The sequence below is a fragment of the Colossoma macropomum genome, unplaced genomic scaffold, assembly GCF_904425465.1.
Source record: "Colossoma macropomum unplaced genomic scaffold, Colossoma_macropomum, whole genome shotgun sequence".
NCBI lineage: Eukaryota > Metazoa > Chordata > Actinopteri > Characiformes > Serrasalmidae > Colossoma > Colossoma macropomum.
Genome location: NW_023494789.1, coordinates 37,196,958 through 37,215,465, shown reverse-complemented (window position 1 = coordinate 37,215,465; position 18,508 = coordinate 37,196,958). Strand labels below are relative to the sequence as shown.

General features: G+C 39.7%; 1 protein-coding gene across 1 annotated transcript in view; it reads right to left on the bottom strand.

The window, feature by feature from the left end:
• The window catches only part of tox2 (TOX high mobility group box family member 2), a 164,479-nt gene that overhangs the window by 79,942 nt on the left and 66,029 nt on the right, over positions 1-18,508 (bottom strand). Inside the window, 1 exon segment of the mRNA XM_036571210.1 lies at positions 5,380-5,439. Within this exon segment, the coding sequence (XP_036427103.1) occupies positions 5,380-5,439 (60 nt within the window).

Below are 18,508 nucleotides of genomic sequence, written 5' to 3'. Positions count from 1 at the left end.
ATGTTCTGGGGCCAAGCATGCTAATGCTATTGCTAATGCTACTGCTGATTTCCTGCACAGATAAGAGGCAGAAGCAAAGATCCAGGCTTGGGGCATTCTCATAGAAGCTGGATCAGTGGAGGCCCTTGCCTTTCTTTTATAAAAGCAAGGAAGTATCTAGGCTGGGACTGTGATAACACTTTTACGTGTTGTATAACACTTTAAGCACTGACTTGTGCTGGAGAAAAAGGCTCTTAAAAGACCCTCTGTCTATATCTCTGTTAGCCTTACAATATCCAATATCCATAATTCATACTTTTTGGACGTCACTGCGCTCGTCTGTTGTCTATTTGTAACAGGTTCCATGTGCTGAATTATCCTTTTTTGAAATAGAATAATTTAATATGGTGCTTACAAATTTGAAAACATACTGTTCACTTCCCAGTCCATACATATATGGAAATAAGCTGCAAATACAGCCAGTTTGGAATTCACTGGTTTTGTGATGTCACAAAAATGAACACATATACATATGTCCACCTATTCAGTCTACTGCACTATGGCTCTGTCCATTCACTGCAAAGTTCTAAGGGGTTTTTCAACTCAGGTTGCTTTTTTTTTTAATGAGGCATAATAAAGGCAGCCAATCAGAGAAGATGTCATTTACATACATCAGTCTTAAGGGCACAGTAAAAAAAAAACAATCTTTAATTCTTTAAAAGGGATTGGAGGTTGGAAAACAGTTATTCAAAAATAAATTATGGTGGTTTTGTATATATATACATATATATATATATATATATATATATATATATACATATAAACTGTAGTGTATGCAAATAAACTGACAAAAATGTTTTAAATAGACCTCAGAAAAAAAATAAAACACAAGAAAAATTATAATATATGGGCCTTTTGATGGAGAGATATAAAAAGGAAGTGAAAAGCATGCTGGCCCAATCAGATAGCCATCGATGAAAAGAGCTTCACTTGGTAACATGATTGCAGTTTGTTCTCAGCAAGCATGTTTTACTGTTAGCTCTGAGGCAGAATCCAACAGTATGAGGCAGAGAAAAGTTCTAATCTATACTGAGGGCTTTTTCTTCACCATCAGTTCTTTCTCCATATTGTCTCTGCGTTTCTTAATTCAGTTCTCTCTCTCTTGGTCTCTCCCCTCTCTCTCTCTCTCTCTCTCTCTCTCTCTCTCTCTCTCTCTCTCTCTCTCTCTCTCGTTTGGTCGCGATCGATCGGTTCTTGGCGGGAGGTCAGCCCTCAGTGGACTCCAGACTCTTTTGTTCACGCTGGCTGCCGCGGCGATCCTGCCTGACCTTGAACACACAGAGGGCTCATTAGGGGCCAAGCGGAGGCCACCTCTCCCCTCCAATCAGACAGGGCCAAAGGTCACTAGAGGACAACCAGGGTCAATGCGGAGACTCCGAGGAGCACTGATGTACCTGAACTGAGAACAGAGCTAGCACATTGTACAGTGTGTTTCTGTACTGTGTCTGTGTCTGAAGTACTGGATGTGGGTCAGTTTAAAGGAACAGCCTAGCATTTTTAACCTAATCTCTGTCTGCTGTATCGGCCAATAAATGACAAAAAACAAGAAAATCGGTATGATAATGCTAATTTATGCTAGCACCCCTAGGAATTTCTAATAGTATATTAGCATTAAGCTAATGGTGGTGCACATGAACAGTTTTATGGTTGTTCTAGACTAAACACAGACATTTAGAGCTTGTTAAGACACTCCCTATATTTACCATACTCATTCATAGTCAGTGATGTATCCAGAACGTCCAGAAGGCCTGGACTGACATTTTTGCTTTTGACATAGGTTCCACCCACTGTAAATCAAAATGTGATTGGTTGATTCCATTGTCGCTTCCTGTTTATCGCTGTTGTCCAAAATGACAACTTTACAGGAAAAGGAAAAAAAAACAACTCTATTTTTAATGTAAGTAAATGGAACCAGACTTTTTTCCAAGTCATTTTGGGCCTTTTCTTTTGGTCCATTCTTCATGAAATTTATACTCAAAAACAAACATGGAGATATGAGGTTTTCAGCAGCGTTATGTTAGTAGATATTCTGCCACATTAGGCCTTCAGTCCAGCTCCTAAAGTCCTAACCAATGGGAAAGCTCGCTTGGCTGTAACCAAGACACCATAGAGAAAAAATCCTGATTTTTCGTTGGGCACTTCAAGAATTTAACATTTGGTTTTCAACCAACTTAACAATGAAATAAGAGTAGTACTACAATATGTTTCAATACAACAAGCAAAATGGTTGTGTTATATAAAAATGAACTATATTTATAAAAATACAGATTTTTGGAGAACATCTGGATGAACTTCTTATTAAACTACATTAATGCCCATAATATGCCTTTGTCAGTTTGCTTTTCTATTCTATTATATGTAATACATCTTCAGGAAGGATCCACTTTATTTGTAGTACTGACCATACTCTCAAATAGAGATATAATCTGGAATAATCTAGAGCTAATCTCAGCATCTTTCAGATTACACAGCAATGGAATCATGCTAAAAATACAAAGGGAGCCCAAATCCAATTGCACCATTGCTTATGACAGTCGTACAGATGTTCACCAAAAAACTGCCCAGCCATTTACCTTCATGTGAAAGGGTATTTGTTGGTACTGCAAGGTGCTGTTATTTTTGGGAAACTCATAGAGTAAAATCCTTCTGCACAATAAGGGATGTACTGAAAAGGTAACGGCCGACCAAATGGAAGCAAACATGGACAGAAGGGAGAAGAGGAAGGAGAGAAGGCTATTTGTTTTGAGTTGATAAAACAGAAAGACATTCGGAGCATGTTTTGATTGTTCGCTTCCCTGAAAGCATTGCTTTGGTCTTGCTGTCAAGAGCATTACAAAGAGAGAATGTGTGTGGGTGCCTGTGTGCGCACGCATGTATGTGTGTGTGTCAGGAACATTACAGCAGTAAAAGGAAAATCAGTCTGAACTGCCTGAACTTGGTCAAGCGGAGGAGAGAGGAAGACAGATGTCAAATATAACAGACCCTGAGTAAACAGCTAGAAACAAAAGGGGAGAGAGAGAGCAAGAGAGAGAGAGAGAGAGAGAGAGAGAGAGATCTGATAAACTGGGAAAAGAAGAGCATAAGCTCTCTCTCTCTCTCTCTCTCTCTCTCTCTCTCTCATGAATAACATAAGAATCCTTCCATCAGGTCGTAAAGATAGAACGGCAGTAGCAGAAATGGAGGCAGGAGTATGTTTTACTGAAACACAGCAATATCCTTCCCGTTCTTTTATGCCTTTTCCATTTTCTAGCCATTTTCCGCAGGGAAGAGATGCGAATTACTGTAGTTTTTTTCCCCGGGACTTGCAATTTTTTGAGTATTTTTAAATCACAGTACTTTTGCTTTTACCTGAGCTCACTCTGAGCGGAATATTTATCTTTTTACTCCACTAATGATCACCGTTTCCATGTGAGTCTACAGTCTGAGTGCTTATAGCCACCCTATGACCTTCTATATCTACAGCAGGACGGTCAGTCTTGTAATTTGCACCATAAAGGGCTGGGAATTAAAATCGAACACTTTTATAGTACAGAATGAATTACTTCAACATGACAAGAGTATCGAAATACCCAGAAGGATAAACGGCTTAGAATGTGTGTGTGTGTGTGTGTGTGTGTAAGAGTATCGACATATCACATCATTCAATACCAAAGAACCTGAGCGGTCAGTCTCATTAGCATCAGTGAATTAATAAACATGTTCATTTCATGCAGATTTAGCAGCTACCATTATTATTAATATTTTATTTTATTATTATTTTTTTCACTGTGGGAAAACAAAACATGCCACCCTTTAGCCTGCACTGAACCACATTAGTACATTATTAAACTAGCTTTGGTTTACACTCTTTTTAAAACCACCATAATGTTCGGAAGACTGTAAGAGAACAATCACAGATCTCCAACAGCTGTCCTTCATCTGCCCAAGGTTCTCTTTAGCACAGCTCTAAATTTGGATACAACACTCATCTGAGGCTTGTTTAATCACATTTTCCCAGATTAGCAGCAAAGACACATCTTTGGGAATCTTCCCATAATGCCCTGCTCTGACGTCAAAAGCAGAAACTTCCTGAAGGCTGTTCACTGAGGAAATCTGTGTGTGTGGATTCAGTTTTCTTCAATAATTAAAAGGACTCGCACAGATAAGGATATAGACAATGTTCTTCATAGATAAGGAACTTTATACGTGCCTGACATCAGTGAATGCAAAGCACGTTTAGTTGTGAATGTACTAGAGCCCTAGCGGTGTGAACATTTTGTGGCTGACTGATTTTAAAGGGTTAAAAATTCTGACAATATCAGCTTATATCATTTTATAAACATATATTTCAGATTTTAATTTTATACCTTCTTCAGTTTTAGTTAAACAGCGTTTGACTGAGTGATATGGCTGTGATTTGTTTGTCATATGAACTGCAAAACATGTCAGTTCTAAATGGTCATGTTTCTCAAACTCAAATAAACAGTACAAAGGCAGTACAAAGTTTTCAATAATATAAATATTGCAGCACTGGGGGTGGAGATACCCTGAATTCTTGACAGAACCGATTTTTGTTTTTCATGTCTTATTTCTCTTATTTTTAATTCATTCTTATCATCGAAAAATATAATTTTGCCTTTTTTTCATTCTGTGATGCTGCGACCAAAAAAATTATTTTGCATTACAAGTGACATTTTCACTGATACCAGTTAAACCACAGGCCATCAGTATTGGCCAATATTAACAGCTAACCAATATATCGGTCAGGCTCTAAAATGTACTTTCAATACTTAAGCAACAATGCTGGGAAATTCATACAACTTATGTGTAACCCTCTTTCTGCAGGCCTCCTAGAAATTGACTATTTGCATATTTTTATTAATACAGTAAGATAAAATAGGTCAGTTCAAAAGGTAATCTAAACTGAGAACTTCCAAAAAAACCTGAAACTGCATTACATTAATAGCCATCTAAAAGGCAATAGGCAATATTTTCATGACTTTTAAGAAATGTGTGCATGATGGACTGAGAGGATGAGAGAAGTAGAAGATCTCTCTCTCTCTCCCTCTCTCTCTCTTTCTCCTTCTGTTTGTTTAATAGAGGAGAGATACAACTAATTCAGCAAATCCCCAAACACAAACACAACCATATGCCCTACCATGTGTTCCTCACAGCTGTGTGTGTGTGTGCCCTAGCCGATGACATCATGCATTCATTGACATCTTTTTGAAAAATTAACATTCGCATGAGAATTCTCCACTTACTGAGAATAATAGAGAATTTCCCACAAGGCCGTACTGTATCATACACCATGTATCAAACTGCACAGTAGTGTGTGAAAATGAACTGAAAAGGACTTACCTGACTCGGGGAAAGAAACTCTTGGTTGTTTTCATTCATGTACATGTTTTCACCATCAAACTGGAGGGGAGAGGAAGAGACAGAGAGAGAGAGAGAGAGAGAGAGAGAGAGAGAGAGAGAGCGTTGGTCAGCCAGAAGTGCTATTTATATAAAAATAAACTAGCACAACAGCTTTAGCATATTGCAAATTATTTAATAATCTGGATGACACTCTTGTCAAGTGTGACTAACAGTTTCATCATGTAGGTGAAAGTGTCATTAGGCATCTTGCCCAAGGACCATTGTTAGTGCATGGTGTGAAATAGTGCATGATGTGCTTGTCCAGGCAGGGAACTGAACTCCAAGCAGCCACATGGAGGGAAGCGGTATGACCCACTATACTCTAACTGCTGTTTGTCTTTTCCAATACTGATCACGATGTCATATCATCGCTGTTGGAACAAAACCTTATCTACCTTAGACTCACATCTTGCATATATGGAAATGTGTACAACTGTATGTATTATAGCTTTTATTTCATAACTTATATTACTGCACAAAAACTGTATATTGGAATAGTGCAACAATTGTGTATACTAATGTGTATAATGTATATGTATATATTTAATGAGTCTACTATATATATATATATATATATATATATATATATGCAGTAGGGGCTACACACCTTAGATTTTCACTCACTTTCACACCTGTGTAAATGTGATGTGACAATAAACGTGATTTCACACAGTTTCAGGACGGATTTGTTACAGGACTGGATTGAATCCATTCTTTATTTCCCTCTCTAATATCTGATTCAGCATTTTCTTCTGATATCACCACCATACTGATACCCATCATCGATACCAATACCATCCATTACACAGTTGTACGCAAAAGTTAAATGACATGTTTTGTTGATTTTCTAAGTAAAAACAGATTAACATTTCCTACTAGCAACAAACTTAAATAAGGCATTTTTCTGCACATTTTAGTGCACAATTTCTATTTCTTTGCTGAATTTAACATAAAGGGAAAAAACACATACAGCCTAAAATAACTATAGCATAACCTTTGCATAGGCCAAATTTTATGTTATTTATTTCCAATACACAGGAAAGAGTAATTGTGCATTAAAATGTGCAGAAGTGCGTTCTCTGCAGAGGATGTCTACTTCTTTTTCTGCTGAAAATCAACAGGTAATTTGACCAGGGGCACCCAAACTTTTGCATATGACCATACATACATGGAGAGCGACCAACAGACAGAGAGAGAGAGAGAGAGAGAGAGAGAGAGAGAGAGAGAGAAAGAGAGGGAGAGAGAGCCTGACTTTCTAAGAAGCTCCCATAGCTCTGCAGTTGTAATTACAGTTCATTAGCTAAGGGGTAATTAGGCCAGTCAGGGGTGTAGATGAACAATGTGTGTGTGAGTGTGAGAGAGAGAGACACAAGTGTCACGTGAGGTGACTGCAGGGGGTGTCAGAAACATGGAAGCGTTAATTACACCAGCAGAGCCTAGTGTCACACACACCCCCCCACACCCACACAGCACAGTGCAGCTAAGAGGGCAGAACGGCCTTTAGCTCCATCGCTCGCTCCCACGGCAGCCTCCGACACAGCAGGGCGATCCAGTCAGCACGCCTGCGTGTGTGTGTGTGTCTGCAGGCATCCAAGTGTGTGTGCGAGTGTGTGTGGTGTGTGTGTACGCGCGAGACAGGGAGTGATTAACACTCTCGCTTTGGCCAGAACACACATCTTGGAATGTCTCAGCCTCCTCAGCCTCTCACCAGGCCGGGTGTGAGTGAGTGTGTTCCAGCAGTTGTCTGCTTGTGTTTATTATGTAATTTGCAGGCAAAGCTCAAGATTACAGATATTAGCCAAAAACAGCAGCACTTTTTTTTCTTTCTTGGAGAGATTAACTGATAGAACAGGTGCACAGAGAGAAAGTACAGCAAGTTAACTTTGAGAACTCTCTTTAAAATAAAGCCTACACTTTTAATATTCAGCTGAAGCCCAAGCTTATGATTCAGACTCTATTATTCAGTAATACTCTATGTATTTGCAGAGATGCACCAATCAAGAGCTTTAAGGTCGATTCCAATTCCAAAATTGACCAAAGCCACATGGGTCAATTTTTTTGGCAGTTTTGTATTTGCTTTTATATTGCATTTATTGTATTATTTATTATATTTATATTTTATTTTATTATTTTTAGATTAGCCAAAGTTACAACATGAATATAATTATTAACTCTTTAATGAGCCAAATAAAGTGTTACATCGGCTATTTAGCATTTGTGCATAATTATGCTATGACTTTTTGGTAAATACAGCATGAGTGCACTTACCTGGCTCACATTATTTACATCACAAAACTGCAACACAGATCAGAAAGTAAAACTAATAAGTTGTTTAATAAAAAAGGTTTGGCCGATTCTGACTGCGTGTCCTTGGTTATTTGATAACTACTATGACGCTGTTGTCGGAACAAAACCTTGTATATCCATTTTTGTCATGATTCGGTTTTTGACATTATGTAAAAGTACCTGCTGCCCTTTCATGAATTTCATGATGACTGGACCAACAGAAACAGCTTAAATGACTTGGAACAAATTCTGATTCCATTGACTTGCATTAAAAGTAAACTATGTTTTTTCCTTCTCCTGTAAAGTTACTATTTTGGAGATACAAGGTTTCGTTCCGACAGCAGCAATGAAACTAAAATGTGGGATTAAAAAGTGGGATTGGGAACCCCTGTTTAAGGTGTTAGGCATTATTGCAACGTTTGCCTTTGCAGAAGCGATACCGCAAAAGCTTGCAATATGCAAAAGAGCCATTTAAAGTTTACCGCACACCGGACGTGCCGCATCGTGCACCACCAACATTCAGCTAGCATGCGTCATTGCTCAGAGGCTTCCAGTACGGCTCAATTTCTCTGAGCACTGCTCAGTGTTTTGCCATCACTGCTTTGAATTAAATCAAGAATGAAACTACAGAAATCAATGATGAGTGACACGTGGCTTGAAACGTACACAGTGAAACACAGTCAATCTAAATTATTTAGGATAAAGAGACAAATACCGATTATCTGTTACTTCAGCTTACTTTACTAACCCAGTCAGTTTCTCACCTCACGTCTTTTAGCTCGAAAACAGCACGTTTGTGAAGAGTTTGTTGGCTGATATCAAAAGTAAAAGGAAATAAATTCACTAAACGATGTGGAAAGTTTTATCCCATTACATCTAAATGAGTGGCATGTAAAATGATGAAAATGATATCAGCAACATGGGGAACATTACATGTCATGATACTTTTCACATATTTATCACAATATTTTGTGATATTTTTGCACCTGACACATTCTTTGTGATACAGTATATGCTATATACAGCGCACACTGTATATAGCATATCGCTGCTGTCGGAACAAAACCTCATATCTCCATCTGATTTTTCAGTTTTTTCGACATAATATGAAAAATCACCCTTTACATTGTGTATAAATTTCATGGACCACAAGACCACAAGAAATGGTCTGAAATTACTCGGAAAAAAGTCTGGTTCCATTGACTTACATTAAAAGGAAAGTAGGTCTTTACTTTCTCTTGTAAAATGGTTCTGTTCCAACAGCAGCGATATGCTATATACATGCTACTGCCTTAACCCTACATCCCATATGTGCCCTATATGTGCTCTAGAAGCATCCTTACAAAATCATGTTTTCCAGTAAATGTAAAGAATCATTTTGGTCAAAGTAATGAGAGGCTGACCTTACATCTTATCAGACCTCATGCTTTATGTTTTCAGCGGCACATTCACAGACTTTGGCTTTGTTCCTTTTAACTCATTAAAATCTGCCCCTAGGGTAGTTACGACACGTGACCAGGTCTGTCACAGTAAAATGGATCGGCATGTGGACACTTACTGAGTGCTACTGTGCTTTCCATCACTGTATAAAAGCAACACCATGCTGCCTTTACTGTTAGATGCATTGCAAATGTGGGAGCATGTTCAGAACAGAGCTCTGCTCAATCAGGGTAGCGACGTAACGTGGAGTATATTTCTATGCTTCCATCCTTTCTTGCTTAAAAGGTTTTCAGCTCTGTTAGATTATGTTCTTTACATACTAAATAAATGCAACAGCAGAATCGAGACATCATGTTATTAATGCTGAAGAGCAGATTAGTGTAGATGTACTGACCCTACAGGATTAACTACTTCACTACAAGGACTGTGTTTATATATTGCAAGTCAAATCACAATCACAGTAAACAGCAGTGCAGTCACAACACAGTATTTTGTCCATACAGTGCAGCCCTACTTACTAGTACATGTAAATGTAATTAGGGTGAGAGAGGCTCTATAAATAGACAGAAATGTGTCTGTGTGTGTGCATAAGAAAAGACCACAGCTGCTTTGGCACAAGTGCGCAGCTACTGTAGAACAGTGTTTCGCTGTGTTTCTTCTCAGGTGTCCTGACACTTCTCAGTTTCATAAGCCAGAATCTGAACTGCGGCTCTGAACCGCGAGTGTGTCACTGGAGTGCAACACCTTGAAAACAAGATGGCTGCCACGAGCAACTTCTCTTAAAGAAAGCTGCATGAACTGGTACACGTGTGTGTGTGTGTGTGTGTGTGTGTGTGTGCGTGCGTGTGTGTGTGTGTGTGTGTGTGTGTGAGTGAGTGTGTGCTCATGTCTGGTTTAAATTTAGTGCTTGAAATGAGAACAGTACCCCATTACAATCTCTCTCTCTCTCTCTCTCTCTCTCTCTCAATCCAACAGTCTGTTTTTCTTTCAATGTCTCTTTCTCTCTGTCTCCCTTTCTCCCTATATCTCTATATCTACTTCTCTCTCTCTCTCCCAATTTCTACCAGTCTCCCTCTCTCCACGTCTCTCTGTCTCTCTACCTGTCTTCCTCTCTCCATGTCTCTCTCTCAGTGTCTCTCAACCAGTCTCCCTCAGCCTCTTTCTCTCAGTGTCTCTCTACCAGTCTCCCCCTCTCTCTTTCTCTCTGCTCTCAAACTCACTGTCTTTCTCTCATTGTCTCTCTCTGTCTCCCTTTCTCCCTGTCTATGTCTCTGTACCTACTCGTCTCTCTCTCTCTCTCTGTCTCAATTTCTACCTGTCTCTCTCTCTCCATGTCTCTCTCTCAATGTCTCTCTGTGAGTCTATCTGTCTGTCTCTTTCTCTCTCTCCTTTCTCTGTCTCTCTATCAGTCTCCCCCCCTCTCTCTGTGTATATCAGTCTCTCTCCTTCCCTCACTGTCTCTCTTCTTCTCAGTGTCTCTCTTTCTCTTTCTTTCTTTATTTCTCAGTGTCTCTGTCAGTCTCTTTCTCTATACCTCTTTATACCTCTCTATGTCCTCTTTTCTAGCAGCCCTCTTTCTCTCTCTCCATGCCTCTCTATCAGGCTCTCTCTCTCTCACTCTATAGGAATCTGACACCTCACTGTGGTTCTGCACTATGACTAATGACATGCCAATCAAACACATGATAGAGAGAGACAGCCATTCAAATTCCCTCCGTTCTCCTGCTCTTCTGAGAAAAAGGCTGAAACAGTGATTGCATGGTTATACTTGAGGAACCACAGGTTTTTTCAGGCAAAATAGAAGCACACACACACCCACACACACACGGGCGCACGCGTGCTGCTCCGCTGAGGAGAATGATCATTGTTGCTTTATGGACTAAAGGCTGAAGAAATGAGCCAGAACAGCTGAACCGCCTCTCTAATTAACATGCAAATGTATCCAAATGGAGACTCCAGCAGACACCTTCACAAATTACACCCTCTCTCAGAGTGTGTGTGAGCGAGCGCGTGCCCGTGTGCGCGCGTGTGTATGTGTGAGCAATCAAGGCAACCACTGGAGAATCATTCGCCATCATCTGCTGGTCTTAATTACTCCTCAGTGTTTGGATATCGCACTCATGCGGCCTCATTCATCGCACTGTTTTCCCAATTCTGCTCGTACGGAGAGTAAGAGAGAGAGGGAAAATGAGAGAAAGAGAGGGAGAGAGACAAAACAAAGCCTGGAGTTAACTAGGTTTATAAAGTGAGAAGAGATTTAGAGTAACGAGATTCCGAAATCTAATTTCGGGAACGAGCAATTACACGAAAGTGCTGACACGAGAGCTTCCACAGAGCATTTTTCAGCCACATCTGTCACATGCTGGAGACGCAGCAAAGGGCAAGAGAATAGTCAATCATAAATGCAAAATACATTTCAAACATGCCTTTTGAAGATGCTGTAGTGCATGCATACTAGAGGATGGGAATCACTAGAGGCCCCACAATACGATATTTGCACGATACTGGAGCTCCAATATAATTCTACTCAGATTTTTAAAAACAGTTCTGGTCATCAGGAGATCGCGAGTTTGATCCCTGGTGATGCTACAGCGATCCGTGGCCGGGAGTCCAAGAGAGCACAACTCAACACTACATTTGGTTTTATCTGAAACATGATTACACTGTTTCCCTTGGTAAATAAATGTAAATTAAGTTTACTTCAAGTTCATGGTGCTCTTGAGCCTCTGTCCTCCAAAATGTCTGTGCACGGCCCTGATATTTCCCATTCAGTAATAATTTCATCATCATCATCTTTAACCGCTTAATCCAGATAGGGTCATGGTAGCAGCTGCGAGAGCAGAGAATCCCAGACCACCTTGTCCCCCACAACTTCCTCTAGCTCATTCCATGGGACCCCGAGCCACTCCCAGGCCAACATGCAGATATAATCCCTCCAGCGGGTCCTAGCATGACCCAGGGTTCTCAGGAGCTCCTCACCGTATCAAGTAGGGTGTAGCCCACCACCCTTCGTAGAAAGCTCATTTCGGCTGCTTGTATTCGCAATCTCATTCTTTTGGTCATTACCTACAGCTTATGACCATAGGTGAGGGTTGGGATGTAGACCGATCGGTAAACGAGGATGTAGACTGTCCGGTAAAATAATTTCAGTGTACTTAATAACGCATCCAAATTGTGATGATAAATAGCTTAATCTACTACTAAATAAATGTGTTTTGTATAATCACTCATATTTTCTAAAAATGCCAGGGTTATGACCAGAATTATATACGTGATATGTACAGTTCAGTGTGATATATTGTGCAATATTGTGATACATTACTTTTGACTACAAATTACGGATCTAGAAGAATGTCATTTGTTATTATATACCTAATTAAAGGGACACTCCAGCCAGACTAGGACACCCCCATCCTTCTGATGATGTATCTGTGCATCTTTCATACGGTGAAACAACAGAGTAGCACAAAGCTCCAATTCCAGTGTGGACCTGCACGCGGCGTATCAGAGTTACACATGTTTAAGGGGCCCATATTTCCAAAAAGGATCATTGAGGCTTAGTTTGAGAGGGTCAAGAGCGAAATATCTGACCAGATATAGGCTCTATTTCTTTTATGCACATGAATGATTACATCTTTTTTTCACTGATGGCCTCTCGGCTTTCTTATGTCCGTTACTGCATCAACCTTAAATGGCTAGGAGTCTATTACATGATCTATCACACACTATATGCTTCAGAATAACTCATTCAGATTGCACTGTGGACCATGGAGATACTGAACAATTAGCCTCAAGATACAATAAGCCTTGGACTTTCAAGGGTAAAGAAAGAATTCTCCATACAAAAAGGTGGATCTACTTCTATCCTTCAGACTCCGAGCCTTTGGTGGAACCTACAACGCTGGCATCAAAGTGATTGGTTTGGATTTCAAGGAATTAGGCTTTTTCTAAATTACAGTCCACACAGAGTATGTGTGTGCATAAGAGTATGCTTGTGTTTGATATAAAAGCCTGTAAACCTTGTCGTCTGCTACCATTAAATCTATTAGAGCAGCATGCATTAGATCTAAAGGACAACAAAGGCACGTCTCTCAAGGCCAATCCCAGCGGACGCAACAAAGAGCGTCTTCTACAAGCAGACTCATCAAACCATTTCATATACAGAGCATGCCCAACACAGCAAGGACATGAGAGAGAGGGAGAGAGAGAGATTCCATCCTGTCTCCGTTTCAATGTGAATGGTTCTCTTTCAGACGTACGTGATGAGAAGCTTAGAACATCAATCCTGTTGTGGAGTTGATGGAAAGTGCATTTCTGTGTGTAAACAAGTGTATGTGCACATAGAAAAACAGCTTTTTTACCCAGCGATCCATTTCATCCCTTGCTCCATTTATCCCAACGAGTTTTAACATAATGGCTTTTCATCGCTGTCCAGCATGTTTACTATTACATATATGACACTATAATGCATCGTCCCATTGCTCTGTGTGTAATAATAATAGAGTACAATGCGTAACTGTATTCGTAATGTACAAACTGACTATGCCTTCATATTAAAACCCACCCACAAGTGGAAAGTCGTCAACTGGAACACATCCACAGCATACAGCAAGGTCAAGCTAACAATAAGGTCACCAGTGTTTAACTCCAATAAAGGCTAACGTAATCAGATCGAGCTGTGAAGGAGTAAATACAGCGCTGTAGGAGTTCACTGTGCATACTGGGCTCATATTAGTTTCCATTCCAGCAGGCATGTGAACCTTTTCATTTTAAATGTTTAAACGTTACATGTTTATGAAAACGGAAGGAATGCTAAACAAAAAAGTGTATCCTATGCTTCTAGGGCCCCTGCTGGCTTTTCTGGAGGTCACAGAGGACAGAACTATCTCTCCCATCACTCCTAGAGTGTACAGCTCTGATGAATTCCTGTTTCTTTTAGCGCTACAGTGATGTTGTTTTAGATAGGCAAGGACATTGGCTGTATTAGGAATAGTTTGGCAAAAAACATACACAATTACACAATTTTACCCCGAATTTAGTCAAACAGACGTGTCTGGTGTCCGAAGATCCAAAAGTAGTTAAAAATATAGTTTTCGCCATAAACATGATCTTTGTCTGAATTAATATCAATTCAATCAATATCTAGTGTGATGTAAAAGTTTTTCACCCCTTATAATATTTAGTGTAATCAGGTTTTTCACTTCTTACAGATCATGGTTTAATTCACTTGTTTTTGATTAAAAAAAAAAAAATTTAACTGTTTTTTTTTCAACGTTTGTTGTATTTATTCTTATTTAGACTTTCTAAATATTTTTGACAGATTCTCTGTCATGGGGGTTTGTTACTACCAACAAAACTTCTCTTCTGTTCAAACTGATGCTTTCAACACCAAATGAGCCAGAAGTCCAGCAGAAAAAGTTTCATGCTCCTAAAATTATTAAAAATGTTTTTCCTGTATTTTTTTTTGGTCACAGACAGACTCCTCACAGTTCAGACATGGATTTTTTTATGGAATATGCTGCACAATCTGAACACAGCCTTATTCTCAGGAATAACAAATTCCTTTTAGAGATGCACGTACTGCATGCTACTTTCGACCAGCTAGCATTTAGCATGATAAAACTTTGACTGATTAACATTAGAAGCCAGCTTGGTGATTACAGTGGACCAATCACAGTCAGGCAGAGGATGACTCAGAATGACAGGCTGATTAGGGATTCAGTTCAGCAAGCAGCGCACAGCACACCATACACATTCAAACCACTGTGCTGCTCTGGCCAAAAAGAAGTTGCTTTGCTTTAAAAAAGTATATTTTGTTTGAAGTTTATTTCTAGTGGAAAAAGTTTCCTTCTGTTCCGGACAGCTCAATGGCCAGCATGCTCTCATTTAGGCTGCGTTAACAGACAGAGCCGTTATGTGTCACTATTCATGAGGTAACCAATCAGAAAAGAGGGCAGATAAAAATGAGCCAGAGAGAGTGAAAAGTGACACATAAACATTAATTCACTGACATATTTATCATACTGTACATCGTTATCACAGATGTTTACTAAAAGTACCTCTCACCACCGCAGCTTGGAGCTTAGTTTAATGTAGAAATGAGAAGTTGCCACAGTTGCTACTGTTGTGGTGTTCAAGGCCCTTGCTAACATTGCTAATGTTTACATGGGCTGAGTAGGAAGAACAAAACCTGGTGGACTCTCTCCATCTTTCTCCACCATAAGGAAGTGCAGTAAGTGCTAGTGTCTTTTGTCTATCCGTTAAGTGATGTGTGGTGTGATGTTGAACTTCCTGCCCCTAACATCATCCATAAAATCCACTCCGCTCCTTCTCTGCTTTGGAAAACTTGTCATAGGCAGCCTTACTCTCAGGAATAAGAGAAAGTTATGAACTGAGTCTCGACATCCAAACGTCTGACCATCAGTGTGGCCAAGAACAGCAGTAAGGATCATCAGATTGAAATGAACAAAGGCTAACCACAAACCGCTGTTGACGCACTACATGCAGGCAGATTCTCTTTAGATACGTAACTTCTGTGTGCTACTTTGAACTAACTATCATTTAGCATGATAAACAAAACTGATTAAAGTCAGTGTAGGCTGTGAGGTTTCATCAATGCAGTAAACGTATAGTTCAATGTATGTTTGGATTAAGAATATTTTAATTATCAAATGTATTGAATTTTATTGTTTAGATCTAAACTCACATGGACTGGGACTACAGCGCGGTGATTCAGGCACACAGTCTGCATGATGCTATCTGGCGAGCTATAAGCTTCCATTGGCTGTTAGCTACATTAGCCTCATAGCTACAGCGCAAAACTAAAGAAACACCAAACACGTTTTGGCTGATTGAGCATGTTTGAGAGATGTTTTACTGAACTGTTCTTTATAAGGAACCTTTGCTTTGCTCTCTGTCTCTGTCTCTCTCTCTCTCTCTCTCTCTCTCTCCTCATTTCAGCAGCCCTTCCTCTCCTTGTCTCTTCCCTTTTTTCCCTCTCACTTTCTCTCTATCTCACTCTCACTCACACCCTCCTATTCTCTCTCTCTCTCTCTCTCTCTCTCTCTCTCTCTCTCTGCTGCTCTCGCTCTGTGCTGAGATTTTCTATTACTAGTCTAATTGCACATTCCGTAGTGACAAGAGCTCATTAGGTCTTAATTACACGTGTGTTATTTAGTACAAACATCTCCATTTGGGTTCCCTTTTGCACGGTAATTGTACTGCGGGGACGGCCGTTTGAGATGGGGGGCAGATTGGAGTGCGCTACGCTGACTAGGGAAGGATAGAAGTAGGTCATGAACAGTAGCAATAAACAAGGAGTGCTGGAATAAAATAATACTCTCTCTCTCTCTCTTCTCTCTCTTCTCTCTCTCTCTCTCTCTCTCTCTCTCTGTCTCTCTCTCACGTTTGCTATCATGCCAAAGCCAGTAAGATCCAATGCTCATGTAATATTTACGGTACACTAATAGATAGATGGCAGTTTTTTTAAGAGAGACAGAGAGAAAGAGAGAGAGAGAGAGAGAGAGAGAGAGAGAGAGACCTAGACACAGACAGAGAGAGAGAGAAACAGAGAGAACGCCCCCACCCCTTTTTTACATTTGAATTTCAGAGAAAGCTGGCAGACTACATTAATACATTTGGACCGAGTGCATTAGTGTGTGTTTGCTGTGTACATTGTGCGTGTGTGCGTATTTACAGGAGTGTGTATTTGTCTTTCCACAAAGCCGTGAGTGTTTGCAGTAGTGCATATCTATCTCATCTGGTTGAGAAACAACAGCGAGCAAGTTCAATCAATCGTTCCATTTTTCACCATCGATTGTTTTTCTCCCTTTTCCGAACTGTTCGGCTGTTTTCCTTCCATTCAGACCAATCCAATTCCGCTCCGATTAAAGGGCCCATATCTGATATTTTTCTTGTCATTTATGTTTTTTCTCCTTTTAAGGCATTCGTCTGGGTTTACGTACCAAAAGCATTCACAATTTATTTTTACATGACCATTATCCAAACTCTCTTTACGCCTGATGATTAAACAGGGTGTTTGTTACTGCACCTTTAAGACTGATGTAGGTAAAGGAGCTCTGTTCTGATGGTTCCCTGTGTTATGCTTCATTCACATAAGCAGAAGCTCTCCTCATAACTTCAGCGTGAATGAGCAAGTTTAAACTGTTCTACTGAACAGGCAAAAATACATGTGACATCACAAAAATGATGAATTCAAATCGGCTTGTTTTTGCAGCTTAATTTTCACATATGGACTTCATCAACTGGTGAGTCATTGGTATGGTTTTTAAACTTACACACTAAATGGAACAGCTATATTTCAGAACATTTGAGGAAAATTCTTTTCTTTTTCCATGATATGGGCCCTTTAATAGCTCCCTACCACAACTAGTGCCCCCCCGCAAAAAAAAAACTTTTTTGAAATAAAAGAGTTTTAATATGTAAAGTATATTAAGTTGTAATATGTAAATACTGTTGAAAGTCAAAACTCCTCAGCCCATGCAGTCCACATAGAGAAATTCAGCCTATTTTGACTGCATTGCTTTTGTGATGCCACAAAAACCAGAGTGTTTATGTATATCTGTCTATTCAGCCTACAGCAGTCCCACCCATTCACACTGATATGAAGGAGTGTTTCAGTCTAGACTGCTTTTTGAACAAGACATAACAGAGCAGCCAATCAGAACAAGGTAATTTACACATATCTTACATCAGTTTTAAAGGTGCAGTAACAAAAAGATCTTGTTTAACTCTAAGAAATGGAAAGAGGTTTGTCACGTAAAAATTAATTTTGACTGTTTTTGGAACATTAAACCACACTGACATCATAAATGGACCTCTGGGGGGAAAAAACTAATACAAGAAAAATGTGGGATGTGGGCCCTTTAACTCACTTCCAATTAATTTCCAGTATTCTTTATACTGTAGCAGATTTCCAAGGATGTGACCTCCTATTCAATGCGTACCTGTTGTCTCCGTGTGCTCCAGTCTGGCAACACGCATTCAAGTGGCTGAATTTGAACTCGCATCAAACAAACACCAGAGTTGCCAGTACAGTATTCATCATTTCCACCTTTCTTTCTTTTCTTTTTATACCCTCAATCAGGATAAAAATAAAGAGCACTAGCTGTAATGACAGTCTCTGCAGCTGCTGTATATTCCTCTGTGCAGGCTGAATAATGTCCCGCCGCTGCAGAATCTAATAGGCTCCCCTTCTCTCTTAGATATGCAGCCTAGAATGGTGCTTATGAAATATTAATATTATACAAAAATATGGCAACTCCCGACTCACTCCATCTCTCAAAAATCCAACGTAATTGACTATGCAAGCCTTCCGAATCAG